The sequence below is a fragment of the Phyllosticta capitalensis genome, assembly GCF_038381095.1.
Source record: "Phyllosticta capitalensis strain CBS 128856 chromosome Unknown BKA78scaffold_3, whole genome shotgun sequence".
In the NCBI taxonomy this organism is placed as follows: domain Eukaryota; kingdom Fungi; phylum Ascomycota; class Dothideomycetes; order Botryosphaeriales; family Phyllostictaceae; genus Phyllosticta; species Phyllosticta capitalensis.
The window spans coordinates 923,065-936,932 of NW_027117441.1; the positions used below are offsets into that span (position 1 = coordinate 923,065).

General features: G+C 54.9%; 4 protein-coding genes across 4 annotated transcripts; 3 read left to right on the top strand and 1 right to left on the bottom strand.

Moving 5' to 3' along the window:
* Positions 1-894: 894 nt before the first annotated feature.
* On the top strand, positions 895-2,508 carry BKA78DRAFT_350841 (isoprenoid synthase domain-containing protein; the record flags this gene model as incomplete). Its single annotated transcript, XM_066891054.1, has 8 exons — positions 895-1,131; positions 1,193-1,211; positions 1,259-1,570; positions 1,623-1,785; positions 1,841-1,930; positions 1,992-2,025; positions 2,087-2,307; positions 2,433-2,508. 8 exons carry the CDS (start codon positions 895-897, stop codon positions 2,506-2,508), a joined length of 1,152 nt encoding a protein of 383 aa, XP_066746347.1.
* Positions 2,509-3,630: 1,122 nt separating this feature from the next.
* BKA78DRAFT_248277 (uncharacterized protein) lies at positions 3,631-9,065 on the top strand (the record flags this gene model as incomplete). Its single annotated transcript, XM_066884374.1, has 5 exons — positions 3,631-5,863; positions 5,984-7,101; positions 7,162-8,635; positions 8,777-8,860; positions 8,914-9,065. 5 exons carry the CDS (start codon positions 3,631-3,633, stop codon positions 9,063-9,065), a joined length of 5,061 nt encoding a protein of 1,686 aa, XP_066746348.1.
* Positions 9,066-9,584: 519 nt separating this feature from the next.
* On the top strand, positions 9,585-11,975 carry BKA78DRAFT_308491 (chaperonin Cpn60/TCP-1 family). Its single transcript, XM_066887949.1, has 3 exons — positions 9,585-9,839; positions 9,958-10,328; positions 10,406-11,975. The coding sequence occupies exons 1-3, from the start codon at positions 9,781-9,783 to the stop codon at positions 11,635-11,637; spliced, it is 1,662 nt and encodes a 553-aa protein (XP_066746349.1). The 5' UTR covers positions 9,585-9,780; the 3' UTR covers positions 11,638-11,975.
* Positions 11,976-13,000: 1,025 nt separating this feature from the next.
* On the bottom strand, positions 13,001-13,845 carry BKA78DRAFT_95468 (uncharacterized protein). Its single transcript, XM_066894036.1, has one exon. It carries the CDS (start codon positions 13,763-13,765, stop codon positions 13,199-13,201), a length of 567 nt encoding a protein of 188 aa, XP_066746350.1. The 5' UTR covers positions 13,766-13,845; the 3' UTR covers positions 13,001-13,198.
* Between the last annotated feature and the right edge of the window lie 23 nt (positions 13,846-13,868).

Consider the following 13,868-nt stretch of genomic DNA (forward strand, 5'->3'; position numbering starts at 1 on the left):
CGACCCGGACGACCAAATATTCAGCCCTGAATGTGCCTGTACCTTCGCAAGGCGCAATCGGACCCATCTGGCCACCCTCTAGTCGGGCTTATGCGTCTTCAGGGACTTTTGTGCCACGCTACTCCTGTCGGAATTAACAGTACTCTGTTGGAGGAGTGCATCAACTTGTGAATTAAAGCCGATGAACACTAAGGGTGCAGATCTTCAAGTGCCAACGGCACGGTCAGACCGGCCTTTAAATCGATCATCGATCTCCTCCGATCATCGATTTGGGTCAATACAGTTGCACAAAGACATTCAAAGCCTTTCTAAGAACCGTTTATAGGATAGTGTTCAAGGCCAAGGCGATCTAGCCTCCCCTATCCTCATGGAAGACAGGGCGTGTCAACCCACATGCGGACATGGCCTTTAGGCTACCATCCAACAGATGTCCTTAGCATTCCCGGTATAGTCCAGCTGCCAGAATCAGGAATATGCAGCGCAGGATGAGACAGTGGTTCTGTGACTTTTGCTTGGGTATTTTGAGATAGTCGCCTGAAAAAGTAGCGGCGAGGAGGAGGGCAGAGCGGCCGCTCCGAAAGTTAATGCCTCGGATTTTGCATATAAAAGCCCAAGGGCCTTGTTCTTTTGGGAAACAACGAAGCATCGAAGACTAGTGGAAATCCCAGACCACTTGAACCAATATCGAGGTGAAAACGGCAGAACATTCAACAACAATCAAGGACTTTAACAATGCTTCTTACTACGGACGACTTGGGAGTGAATATTTCTTATTCGACTCCAGGCCGCTCTTCAACGTTTCCTGGCATATCTTTCAAGAAGGCAAAGCCCAAGAAACCTACCCGTCACTCCATCCGTTCGGTCAAAAAGGAGACGACCAAGGAAACAGCAAAAATGGCAACCCTCCCCGATCTTCTTGTCAGCTTCATTGCTCCTGAACCGAAAGTCAACCCGTACTACGAGGAAGTGAGGGAAGAGTCAGAGGAGTGGATGAAGGCAAACCTGTGGCAGAACCTCAGCGAGAAGGACATCAAGCGTCGCTGTGCTGCAGACTTTTGCTATTTCAGTGCGATTCTTTGCCCTGACGTCGGCAAAGAGGAGCTTCGAACAGTTTGTGATTGGATATACTGGGTAAGTATTCAGCCAATCGGATAACTTGCCGCTAGAAGCAAACGCTAACGAAAACATTCAGGTCTTCGAGTTTGACGACCGTTAGTGTGTCCCTGTTTTCCGATTTGATGTTTCTGACCCATGGCAGAGTTCGACGAGGGCGAGCTTGGCGTTGACCGTGAGAAAGGCAGGGCTGAGGTCGCGGGTATGATTGCCGTTCTGGTTGCACAAGAAAGCAGCACACCCGTTGTCAGACGGTCCGCGCTCGGACCAGAGTCGACGTCTCCAATCAGGACCAAGACCCAGGAGCTCGAGGAAGCCCTGTCTTCGGGGATGAAGGACCTGAAGGATGACCCGGCATTGGAGCGAAAGAGAAAAAATTCTGTGTCGGCAGCGAGCACACCCCTGCAACAGCTCTTCCATTCCATTTGGGAGAGTGTAGGAAAATCGACGTGCAGTGGTGAGTTGGTCCGAAAAGCGAGTCAAAGATGCAGTGACTGAAAGTAGAGCAGATGCCAGAGAGCGATATGTCGAGTCCAACACACACTTTTGCCGAAGCGTCGCAGAATTGCACGGAGAAGAGTTCGACGACATGGTCGTAATGGAGAATATTACGCGGTACCTGCACATCCGAGCGCAGAACATCGGCCTTTACCCCCTTTTAGCATTGGAAGAGTGAGTAGAAAGACAAGATGACGCATGAAAGAACAAGGCTGACAGCGGACATTAGATATGCGTGCGGCCTAAAGCTACCTCAGGCAGTATTTGAGTGCAAGGCGATTCGAGATATCGAGCGACTAGTGGCCGAAATGTTGACCCTGTAAGACAAAAGCAAGCGACAAAAAGGAGGAGAGTTACACGGACTAACAGACTTGGCATAGGCAGAATGATATTCTGTCATACCATCGAGAACACGTGAGTAGTGTGACTAGTCGACTGGATGCAAACAGAACAACAACTGACCCGGGCATGACAGAGTGTTGGCCACAGTCAGAACCTGATCTCGATATTTCGTCGGAGATTAGGTCTCTCGCAGCAGCAAAGCTATGACAAGGCCAATGAGCTGCTGCATGGCTGCTACCGGCAGTGGTATATTTCGCATTCCGAGGTACCGAGCTGGGGGGAGAAGGTGGATGTACAGGTGCAGCAGTATCTTCAAGGATGCCTTAACGTTCTCAAGGCCAATGTTCGCTGGAGGTGAGTACAGAATCCTGCAACCTGGTCGCGTTGCCGGGGCGTCGGCCGCGTGCCACGTCGTGTCTTGTGTGGCACAGGAACTCCAAAACCAAAAACCCAAAACGCCGGGCTAATGTGACGAGTAGCTTCAAGTCGCAACGATACTTTGGCAAGGACGTGGAACGCGTCCGCGAAACTCGACAAGTCGTCTTGATCCCCTGAATCATCTTTGTTGTTGTTTTTGGCCGTCGTCGCAGCTTCGGCGGCGGCGTCGGCGTGGTGGCCGCGTCAGGCCTGACTGGACGGCGACAAGAACACGACAGGTTCAGACGCGTCTCGACGACCAGCGGAGTGTATATCGTGTGCTACTGCAATTGTACAGCGGTGGGCTAGTGACGATGCGCAGATCTCCCGCGACGGCTCGAGGGGTTAGAGTTGGCTCCCGTCGGTCGTCAGGGGTGCCGCGGGGAGGAATATAGGTAGCAAGACACTGGCAATTGATCGGAAATGGCCGGCAGCATTGAGATCGTCGCCATCTCGCATGTGGCCATGTGCGACGGGAGCGAGGGCGAGGATGCATTTAGAGAGGTCGAGGCGAGGGGTGGTGACGGTTGTAGACTTGGACATAGAACACCAATGGGAGCTTTCCTCTTGCTAGTCTAGTGCTGTTGACGGTGTGCGGGACGAGCATCAAAAGCGGATAAGTAAAAGGCCAAAGCTAGGGCTGAAAGCCAGTGAGAGCCGCCGTTGCGGGACTTGGACCTGGCCCTGAGTCTTAGTACCATCAGGCCGCCGGGTGGATAACAAACACACGGACTCTTCCTCCCTCCCTCTTCATCATCCATCCCCTCCTCTCTCCACACCCTTGCCAGCTCTTCTCTCCGACTCTGCGCCGCGCATCTCTCCCCAGCGATGCGCTCCGTCACAATTCTCACCTAAACCTCTCCTCCCTGGACGGCGCCAGTGAGACACGCCACCCTCCCCGCCGCCGTGTTGTTGTTGTCGTCGTCGTCCTTGCGACCTCAACCTCCGCACAAGGCGCCCCTCTCTCCCCCGTTTCCTACTTACGACGCTTCACCGCGCCATCATTCAACAACTGCCCTTTCTACCGCTCTCCGCTTACGCTTCTAAACTCAGTCCGCCTGGACAACGACGCTCTTTTGGTCTTTCTTTGCACGCTACAGGCGCCACCTAATTTGTTGAAACGAAACTTCCACCACTACCGCTCTACGACTATCCTCTGCAGCCTCCCGTCCGAAACACCGCGCAAGCCCAATAAGACATTGCCGCCGCCCTCTTCTCGTTCCTGAGCCCTCTCCACGTCCCGTCAATACCATGCCAACCATGGCATCGCCCTCTAAGGCTATCAGCGTCGAGGGCGACGCCGATGGCGACCCTTTCGGCCCTTCCACCTCGTCCAACAATGCGGACTCCCATCGCAAGAGATATGCCGGCTTCGACACCCAGACTTTTTCCGTCTACTCTGACAGCTCGCCATCGGCCACGAAACGCGCACTCGAAGCACACTTGGCCGAGACGGAACGGAGACTGCGAGAGGCATCGCAGCTGGGAACGATCCTTGTGCAACAAAGAAAGGAGCTGGGCGAGCGCTTGAAGGAGGTGGAGTCACAATCGGATTCTGCTGAGCTGGGCGCCGAGCTGCGATCAAAGCTTATTGAGCTCGAACGCGAGTTTAACGAGGTTGGCAAGGATACTGCGCGCGCCTTCATCCCCAAGACCAGAGTTCCAAGCTACCATGCGAGCCTCGACGCGGATGGCAACTCCGTCTTCGCCAGCGAGGCACACCCCTCGCCCTCAAAACTCAGCGTCCCGACCAGAAAACAGAGGAACCAACAGCCGAACCGCATCCATGACATCAAGCTGGCCACGGAAATCAGTAGCTCTCTGCTCAACCAGGTCAGAGAGCTGCAGGCCGCTCTGGCGGAAAAGGATGAATTGCTCAAGCAAGTCAATGCCGAACGATCGCACTTGGAAGTTGAGGTCGAGGGCTTGACGCAACGGCTCAGGGCTTTGGACGAGAGCGAGCAGCGGTACAAGGATGAGAACTGGAATTTGGAGACGAAAATTCAGGAGCTTACGGCGCAGCAAAAGCAGGCTGTCGCCAAGGAACAGCGCCTCAACCAAAACATTTCTTCTAGCAATTCGGAGAAGGCGTCGATCGAGCGAGAGCTCGAGGAGCTTAAGCAAGCCCACGGCAAGCTCAACGATGACTATCAAGCCATGTACAAGCAGCACGAAGCTGAGATTATGGGACTGCGCCGGAATGTTAGCTCGGGAGAAACCGAACGGTCTGCGCTCCAGCACAAGATCGACGAACTCATTTCCCAAAACCAGGAGCTCGTTCAAGCTGTCGCATACCATCGTCGACTCGAAGAGTCGGGCTCAGGACGCGACTCGAATCACGATGCAGAGGATCAGGACACTGACCAAGACACTCCTGAGAATTCCCCGCCGCCTTCACCGACCAAGTTTACTCCTCGCCACAGCCACTTGGAAACCGAAACTCTGAAAAGCTCGCTTCAGCACGCGCATCGAATGATTCAAAATCTCAAGAACAACATTCATCGTGAGAAGACTGAAAAGATGGAGCTTCGGAGGTTGTTGCAGGAGACCAAGGATGAGCTTGACATTGCTCGCAAGGAGGCCGCCAACGGCTTCCCGAACTCCAAGAAACGCCGGCCCAATGAAAAACAAGACTTGTTTAAAAAGCCGCCCCGACCCGACAGGCTGGGAATGGCCCGAGGCTCCCGAGATGAGATCATTGTTGATGACGGCGACTGGGAAGACAACGACGAACATGACGTGCCGGAAACACCCAGTAGACGGCCCCAACCTTCTATCGGCGGTGTTGGCCTTAGCCCTTTCAGTCGTCGTGTCAACTCCGCCTCGTTTACCAGGCCCAGCACGGAGGTTCTTCAAACAGTCGCCGAAAGCTCTGACGCTTTTGAAACTGCCCACGAGCGCGACGAGGCGAACGAGACTGACGCTTTCCACACGGGAGTGGAAACACTGGATGCTTCTAGTACCGAAGAGGACACGGAGGCTGATGATTCTGACCGCGGAACTATTCGCACGCGTCGCTACTCTCGCATGAGTGACGCCAGGCCTGGCCGCGACTCGTACCTCAGCACCGCATCCACTTCTGGCGATGAGATTGACGATAGCGAAGTCGAGGTCAAGACGCCCAAGCGTACTGAGCAGCCCCGCTACCGCCTCAAGATTAGTCGTGGTGGCCGTCGTTCAGTGCAAAGCGCCGCAGAAGTGCTCAACAACCACGTTTCAAAGTCACCTTCGGCTAGTTTCATGAGTGATGGCAGTCAAGCTGAACCTGACGGCGGGAAGAGTCTGCTTGCTGAGCTTGGCAACTTTAGCGAGCGTGACAGCGATGCAGCCTCAGAAACTGGAAGCGATCCAGGCACTCCGGGCCGCGCCTCAATCATTTCTCCTCAGGAATCACCAGAGCTGCGTAAGACGCTTGCAGACAAGGCTTTGATTCGTAAGGCCTCTCTTGCAAGACCGCCCATGGTGGATTCGTCTATGAACACTGAACCCATGAGTCCAACCGACTCCAAGCGCGTCTCTAGCACGACTGCTGCCCTTGGAGCAGCCATTTCTGGTGTTGCTGGCTTTGGTCTCGGCAGGGATCAGGACGAGCAAGCCACTCCTGAGCAGAGAGGCGACTCTACACCAGGGTTGGCTCCCTCTGCTCTAGAGCCCGAGCTGACAACAGACGGCAAGGAGCTGAATGCATCAACAACCCCAGCCGTCTCACCTCAGCCTCTGAGCATCTCTGAATTGAATGCTCAAGAAGTTGAGCCTGTCGAACCATCTCTTGCGCATCTCGAGGTCTCTGCAATCTCCTCGCTCACCTCGGCGCCTGTGGAACCTGCAGCGCCTGCAACACCTAAACTTGATCTGTCATCGCTGCTGTCGTTGCACTCCGAGCCAGTCAACCCCGCAGCTCCTGTTGCGCCCAGGCTCGACCTCTCTTCAGTCTCGTCCTTGCAATCTGAGCCTGTCGAGCCTCAGACCGAAGCTCCTGCCAAGTTGGACTTGTCTTCTGTCTCATCTTTGCACTCAGTGCCTGTCGAGCCGGAAGCTCCTTCAAACCCCAAGCTCCAGCTTTCCTCCGTCTCTGCTCTTCATTCAGAGCCCATCGAACCCGAAGCTCCCTCAACTCCCAAGCTTCAGCTCTCCTCTCTCTCTGCGTTACACTCGGAGCCCGTCGAACCCGAGGTTCCCAGTGCACCGCAGGTCATCTTCCCTCCTTTCCACTTTTCTCCCATTTCTTCTCTACACTCCGAGCCCTCGGCACCTCCTACTGCCCGCAAAGTCACTCCCAACCACGACCTTTCCAGCGTGGTCTCTTACCATTCCCAAGAGCCGGTTGATCCAGAGATTCCGGCACCCAAGGAAGCTCCAGTCTCCAATCTTTCTTCCATTTTGTCTCTTGGCTCAGAGCCAGTCGCCGCGGAAAGCCCCAAGGTCCCCGCGCTTCATTTCTCTCCAGTCTCGTCCCAGAACTCGGAGCCCATTGCGACTGAGTTCGCCCCTAGGCCCAAGGTCGAAGTCAAGCCTGCCGACTTGCAGCTTTCCTCAATTTCCTCGCTGCACTCGGACCCCGTTTCTCCTGAAGCGCCCAAGGTTGAGGAGCCCGCAGACCTGCGTGTCTCGGCCATTTCTTCTCTCCACTCGGCTCCCATCTCCCCTGAGGCGCCCACGTTTACTCCTTCGACGTTTTCTGCCGTCTCTGGCCAGGCGATCGAGCCAGTTTCTCGCCCCGCTCCCAAGCCAGTTGCCGTGCAGACTGAGCCCGTTGAGGTCGAAAACCGGTCTGTTTCTACTGACGACAAGACACCAACCCTGTCGTACACCAACATCCTCGCGCAGAACATTTCGCCAGAGGAAGCAAACATGCCGGGAGTTCTTGACCCCGCCGCCTTCCAAAAGGTCTACGCGGAGATTATGGCCAAGGAGAGGCGGGCTATCACGACAACCCAGGTCGCCAACGTTGACCCGATTGAAGCCAAGAGGGACATGCGCCACGACTCGCCTGCCATGCAAGAGGGCAAGGAAGTGCTGCAGTCGATTCCGGAGAATGATGTTGATTCCCGATCGCCCATGGTCGAAATGAGTACTCAAACGCTCATTTCCGCCGAGGAGCTCGACGGTCTCATGAAGGGCAAGCACTCGAGCACTATCCTCGCTGGGCCGCCGAGCCCCACGAGATCCCTTTCTCTGACCAAGACTCCTGGCTCCCCCAAGAAGGACTCCAAGACACCCCGCAAGCCTGCCAGCACCTCGAGTCTGCGCAGCGCACGCGTGGATGCCCCTCCTCTTCCATCGGATCACAAGGAAGTCATTGCCGCCGCTTCGCAAAAGGGACCATCGACCCCCCGAACACCTTCGGTTATGGGGCCGCCTGTGAAACCAGCTTCGGCGTACAAGAACCAGAACAGCTCGCACGCTTCTCAACTGCCACCTCGCACACCCAGTGGCAGCATTTCGGGTGCTCGTCCCGTCAGTCCGCACTCAGTCAGGGATGGGACCACTCCTCGTGCGCGTTTGCAGGCCAACCGCAGCGAAGTGTCATCTCCTACATCTCGCCGGACATCCGTCTCTTCTTTCGCATCCGAGATCGATCAGCGCTTCAACATTCCCATCAACCCTGTTGGGCGTGATGTTGATTCGACCACGGATCCCCGCATCATCCAAGCCATCACCCAGACCATGATTGGCGAGTACTTGTGGAAGTACACCCGCAAGGCTGGACGCGAGGAAATGTCGGAGAACCGCCACAGACGCTTCTTCTGGGTTCACCCTTACACTCGCACGCTGTACTGGAGTGACCAGGACCCAGCGACCGCGGGAAAGAACCAGCTCAAGGCAAAGAGTGTTCAGATCGAGGACGTCCGTGTCGAGAATGACGACAACCCGTACCCGCCAGGCCTTCACCGCAAGAGCTTGATCGTGATCACTCCCGGCCGCTACGTCAAGTTCACTGCCACCACGAGCCAAAGACACGAGACCTGGTTCAACGCTCTCTCTTACCTGCTCCTGCGCACCAGTCAAGAGCGCGATGGCGAAGAAAGTGTGAACGACAGGAGCATAACGGCCGAGGATGCGCGCGAGTTCAATCCTTCTTATGGTGGTAGTCGCACCACGTCTCGCATGACCGGACGCTCTCGCGTCTCGCTGTCGTCCTACAACAGCCGTACTACCAAGGCATCTTCGCCGCGCCGGAGCAGGCTTGATACGATTACCAAGCGCCGTGCTGCTGCGGAGCGTGGAACTTTGACCACGCCTTCGCCGTCATCCATGTCGGGACGTCTTAGCACCTTTAGCGGCATGTTTGGGCACGCCGGAACTCTTCGGGGCTCCTTCTCCAGTCGCAGGAGCAGACTCGGTACCCGTGATGCTGGCAGCGCTGCCGGCAATGGTTCAATTTACGATGCTTCTGTCATTCAAGATTCTGCCGAGGACTTGAGGCAGGTGATCGAGGCACAAGAAAGAGACGCCGATAGGCTGGAGAATGTTCGGGCTTGTTGCGATGGTACGTTGTAAACCGAGCCCCGAAAAAGGAAGTTACTAAATGCTTGAAATTAGGCAAACACGATGTTGGATCTCTGTCAAAGAAGCCGCATCATCATCATCACCATACTACTAGACGCTCAAAACGGACCAGCTCGATTGGCGCCAGCACCATGCTTTCTGCCAACACAGATCCGGAGACTAGGACGCATGCCAGTGCCTCGTAAGATGGCGCGGTGATAGAGGAGTCATGGTTCATGTTTTTCTCTGTAACGGCCACGATACCTCCAACGGTTTCCTCAATTTCCTGATATCAAGATTCTGGCCACTACCTGTCTTCAGACCTTTCCTTTTACTCTTGCTCACTACCCAGCTCCATTTTCCTTTAGTGTTTGACCGCCTTCATCAGGCTCTTTCCTTTGACATTCTATGTGGGACCCGGCATGGTGGAAACAACTCTTTTAAACAAGTCGCGAGGTTGGCCACTGTACAGACCCAAACGGCCATTTCGTCGACGAAAGAAGGGCGGCAGATTTTGACAGACGCCTTTCGTAATTAAATAAGCGCAAAATCTCCCCCAAGGCGGTTCACCCGTCCTCTCCTTTGGCGGTTTCCTTGGTGCGAAGCCCTGATAGCGATTGATCTTCTGTTTTTGTGGCGGATGAGGTACAAGTCAGACTGCTAAAGCTTGAGCAAGGCTAGCTACAATGGAGAAATGTCAAAATCCAGTGGAATTGTGTGTTGTTACTTGTTGAAGCCTCTGATGACGCTGTGGTGATCAAAGGCGGCCCCTGACCGCCTTGCCCCCTGTCCCGCGGGGTGGGTGCCGCCAAGACTCGCCGCTTGACGCGAGTTTGGCAAACGCGACTCCCAAAGACAGCAACTCGACTTTTTGTCCGCCTGCTTGCACACAACCCACACGTTGCAGCAGAAACCTCCATAATGTCTCTCTCGATACCCAACGCTCCCAACTCGGGGCTCTTCAAGCAGGGCTACCAAAAGTACGCCTCCCCCCGTCTCCAGCCATCCGCTCCGTCCACCGCAGCAACCTCCGAGCTTCTAGCTCAGCGCACTTCACCCCTGTGCCTCGAGTCGCATCAAGTACTGACAGTCGCCCAGCTACGACGCTGAAGATGGCGCCGTCATCCGCAACATCGATGCGTGCCGGGCCATTTCGTCGACGGTGCAAACGTCCCTTGGGCCCTATGGCCGCAACAAGATTGTCGTCAACCACCTCCAGAAGATGATCCTGACGTCGGACGCTGCCACCATCCTGCGCGAACTCGAGGTCGTCCATCCTGCGGCCAAGCTGCTCGTCATGGCGTCGCAACAACAAGATGCCGAGATGGGCGATGCGACAAACCTCGTCATTGTGCTGGCCGGCGAGCTGCTCAAGAAGGCGGAGGAGCTGATACGGATGGGTCTCAAGACGAGTGACATTGTTCTGGGATATGAAAAGGCACAGATCGAGGCTTTGAACCTCTTGGAGCGTAGGTCATCAACATTCGGGGGAGACGGTCAAGAAAGGAGGTGTACTGTGGGGCTCCGCGGCTGACTTGGGATACAGAACTCGTGGTCGACAAGGTTGAGGACTTGAGGGATCAAGCACAGCTCAGCAAGGCGCTTCGGACAGTCATTGCGGCGAAGCAAAACGGCACCGAGGACATTCTGGCAGACATGGTTGCAGAGGCCGTCCTGGCCGTCCTCCCCAAGAACCCGGTCAACTTCAATGTCGACAACATTCGTGTGGTCAAGATCATGGGTGGCAGCTTGGATCAGAGCAGGGTCGTCAAGGGTATGGTCTTTGGCCGCGAGCCCGACGGAAGCGTCAAGAAGGCCTCCAAGGCGAAGGTCGGCGTCTTCTCCTGCCCCATCGACATCAGCCAGACGGAAACCAAGGGCACGGTGCTCCTCCACAACGCCAAGGAGATGCTTGACTTTAGCAAGGGCGAGGAGCAGCAGGTCGAGACCATGGTCAAGGAGCTGTATGACTCGGGTCTGCGCGTCATTGTCGCCGGTTCCACCATCGGCGAGCTTGCCCTCCACTACCTCAACCGCTTCGGAATCCTTGTTATCAAGGTTCTCTCAAAATTCGAGCTCCGCCGCCTTTGCCGCGTCGTCGGCGCGACTCCTCTTGCCCGCCTGGGCGCACCCATGCCCGACGAGATGGGCACCGTCGACGTTGTCGAGACGCTCGAAATCGGCGGTGACCGCGTGACGGTGTTTAGGCAAGAGAACGAGCAGACGCGCACGGCGACGCTGGTCCTCCGCGGCGCGACACAGAACCACCTCGACGACGTCGAGCGCGCAGTCGACGACGGCGTCAACGTCGTCAAGGCCATTACGCGCGACCCGCGCCTGGTGCCGGGAGCTGGCGCCACCGAAGTGGCCCTCATCGACCGCCTCAACGCCATTGCCGAAAAGACGCCCGGTCTCAGCCAGTACGCCATCAAGAAGTTTGGCGAAGCCTTCGAGGTGGTGCCGCGCACGCTGGCCGAGTCGGCCGGCCTCGACGCCACCGAGGTGCTGTCGCGCCTGTACACGGCACACGCGGCCAAGTCGACCGACAGCGACTCCCCCTCGTGGACGACGGGTGTCGACATTGACAACGACGACAAGACGGGCGTGCTCGACGCCGTGCAGGCCGGCATCCTCGACCTGCTCGTCGCCAAGAGCTGGGCCATCAAGCTGGCCACCGAGTCGGCTCGCACTGTCCTCGCCGTCGACCAGATCATCGTCGCGCGCCAGGCCGGTGGCCCCAAGCCCCCGGGCCCGAACAAGAACTGGGATGAGGATTAAGTGAGTTGAGCACGGAGGGAGATTGGAGTGTGTAATATGCCGTGGTACGGCATAAGGAACGGAAAGCAAAGGAAGGAGAAAAGGAAAAATGTTAGAAATACAAAGCGATTGATAATATCTTGTCCCTCCCCGTCATTGCTATCATGGTCATCTTGCATCTTTCAAATTCAGGGGTCTGGGAAACAACGAATGGTGTTGGTTGACCTGGTTGATTTTTGCCGTCATATCGGACCTTGGACGTAAAATCTGCATGTACGTAGGAGCAATGCCCGATGTGGACCTGTCTGCTATCAGACTGTTTGTGAGCAAGCGGAACGAAATCCAAAGCTATTAATTTTATCGACCTTCGCTGTTCCGCGCCGGCCCAAGCGCACATGACAGACTCAGACCCTTCCATCCCCCCACCAGACAGACGGGGAGATGTCGAAAGAGCTTATCTAGCAAGCAAAGAAGACACCACCTCGAGAACAATGATCCATCCATCCATCCATGCATCCACCGACTCTACTGCCCTCTTTCCCTCTCCCCTCCCTCTCTCTCCTTCCCTCCTTCTCTTTGTTACTTAGTCTTGATCTCCTGTCTATCTATCCAATTCCGCCCATCTATCTACAAATACATCTACGTACCCTGCCTACTCCTCCCAATCTGATAATGGCAGTAGCTCTACTACAAGCCTTTTTAAACAGATAGTAGTAGTGGTAGTAGTAGTAGTAGTAGTAGTAGTAGTAGTAGTAGTAGTAGTAGTAGTAGTAGTCCTTTCCTCGCATATGTTTTGATGTAGGTAGGCAGATAGGCAGACATGCATGCGCTACCATTATTTTTTATTCGATCCCTGGCATTATTGACAAGTGGTCAAGGGTTAAGGGGGGGGAGGGGGGCAAAGGGAGAACAAAAGACTGCATGTATACATTTACAGGTCTAGTAAATAATCTTGTAGAGATATAGAAGCAGCAGCAGCAGCAGTAGTATTCCTGAACAAGCAGGACTAATTAATAGACACTCGAGAGGTTTGGCTTTCGTGTGTCTAGTAATAGTGACGGAGTTGGAGCATTTCTTAAACTCGTATCGCCCAAGTTCATAGGAGACTCAGTCTCCAGCTTGGTTATTTCAACCTCATCGAGTCCACAATCACAATCAAATCCACATCCACAGCGCACTCCCAACATTGCAAACACATCATCCAATCCAATTCAATTAAATTTTTTTATCTCTTCTTTTCTCCTCCTGTTTTCCAGTCTCAAAAAGTCTCAAGTCTGCCTAGCTTACAGGTACAGCCGCCTTACGCCGCCGCGCCGCGTACTTCTGTGCTCTGTGTACATATATATGTCCCAAAGGAAAGCCCGAGGAAAGAAAAAGGATGGTAATAGTGGGTACGTATTATTCTTTCTCATAGACCGCGCCCCGACCAACAACCACGATTGATTCAGGGATGGGAGTGCCAAGTTTGAAACCAAAAAAAGCGAGTGAAGCAAAAAACTAGAAACCCAAAGCGTCACGCATAATCCAACGACGATCCAACTCACAGCCACCGTAGCGGCAACAGCAGAGGCAAGTCCAACGTTCAATCAGCCTCATCCACCGCCCCGGCACCACCGCCGCCGCCACCGCTCCAGCTCGACAAAACACCCAAGCCAAAGGCGCTGCGCAGGCCAAGCCTTGCAAGCGGCAACGAACCAAAGCCTCGGAATGGAGGGAAGAGGAAGCGAAGGACGAAGAAAAAAGGCGCCAACAGGACGGACGAGACGGCTCTTTTGGTGCGAAGAACTAGATTTTTTGCGAACAAAGACCAAAATGTTAGAAGTAGGTTTGCGCAGACGCTTTTTTGAATACTTGATGTCCCCAGTCTGTTGAGCGCGCGCGGAGGAAAGGGAGAGAAGGGAGGAAAGGGGAGACCCCGTGGTATCTTGATATAAGGGGAAGAAGAGAAGACGAGGAGACAAAAGGGGGAAGGTAGTGGTTGTTGATTGGATTGAGAAGAGGGAGAGAAGGGTGGGAAGGGTTGATGACGAGCCAAAAGGTTAGTGTTGTAGTAAGGTGTGGCTGAGAAGGTGACAACAAGACGGTGACGTCTGTGGCAATCAAGAGAATCTGACTCTCGTCTGAACGCCGAAGAAGCAGCAAAAAGCATGGAAAGCCAAAAGAGTACGGGCAACGTGAAATGAGCGCCAGAAGAAAAGGGAGAACAAATGAAGCCGATGGGCCAAACAAAACAAGAAAGTCGCGCAAAACTC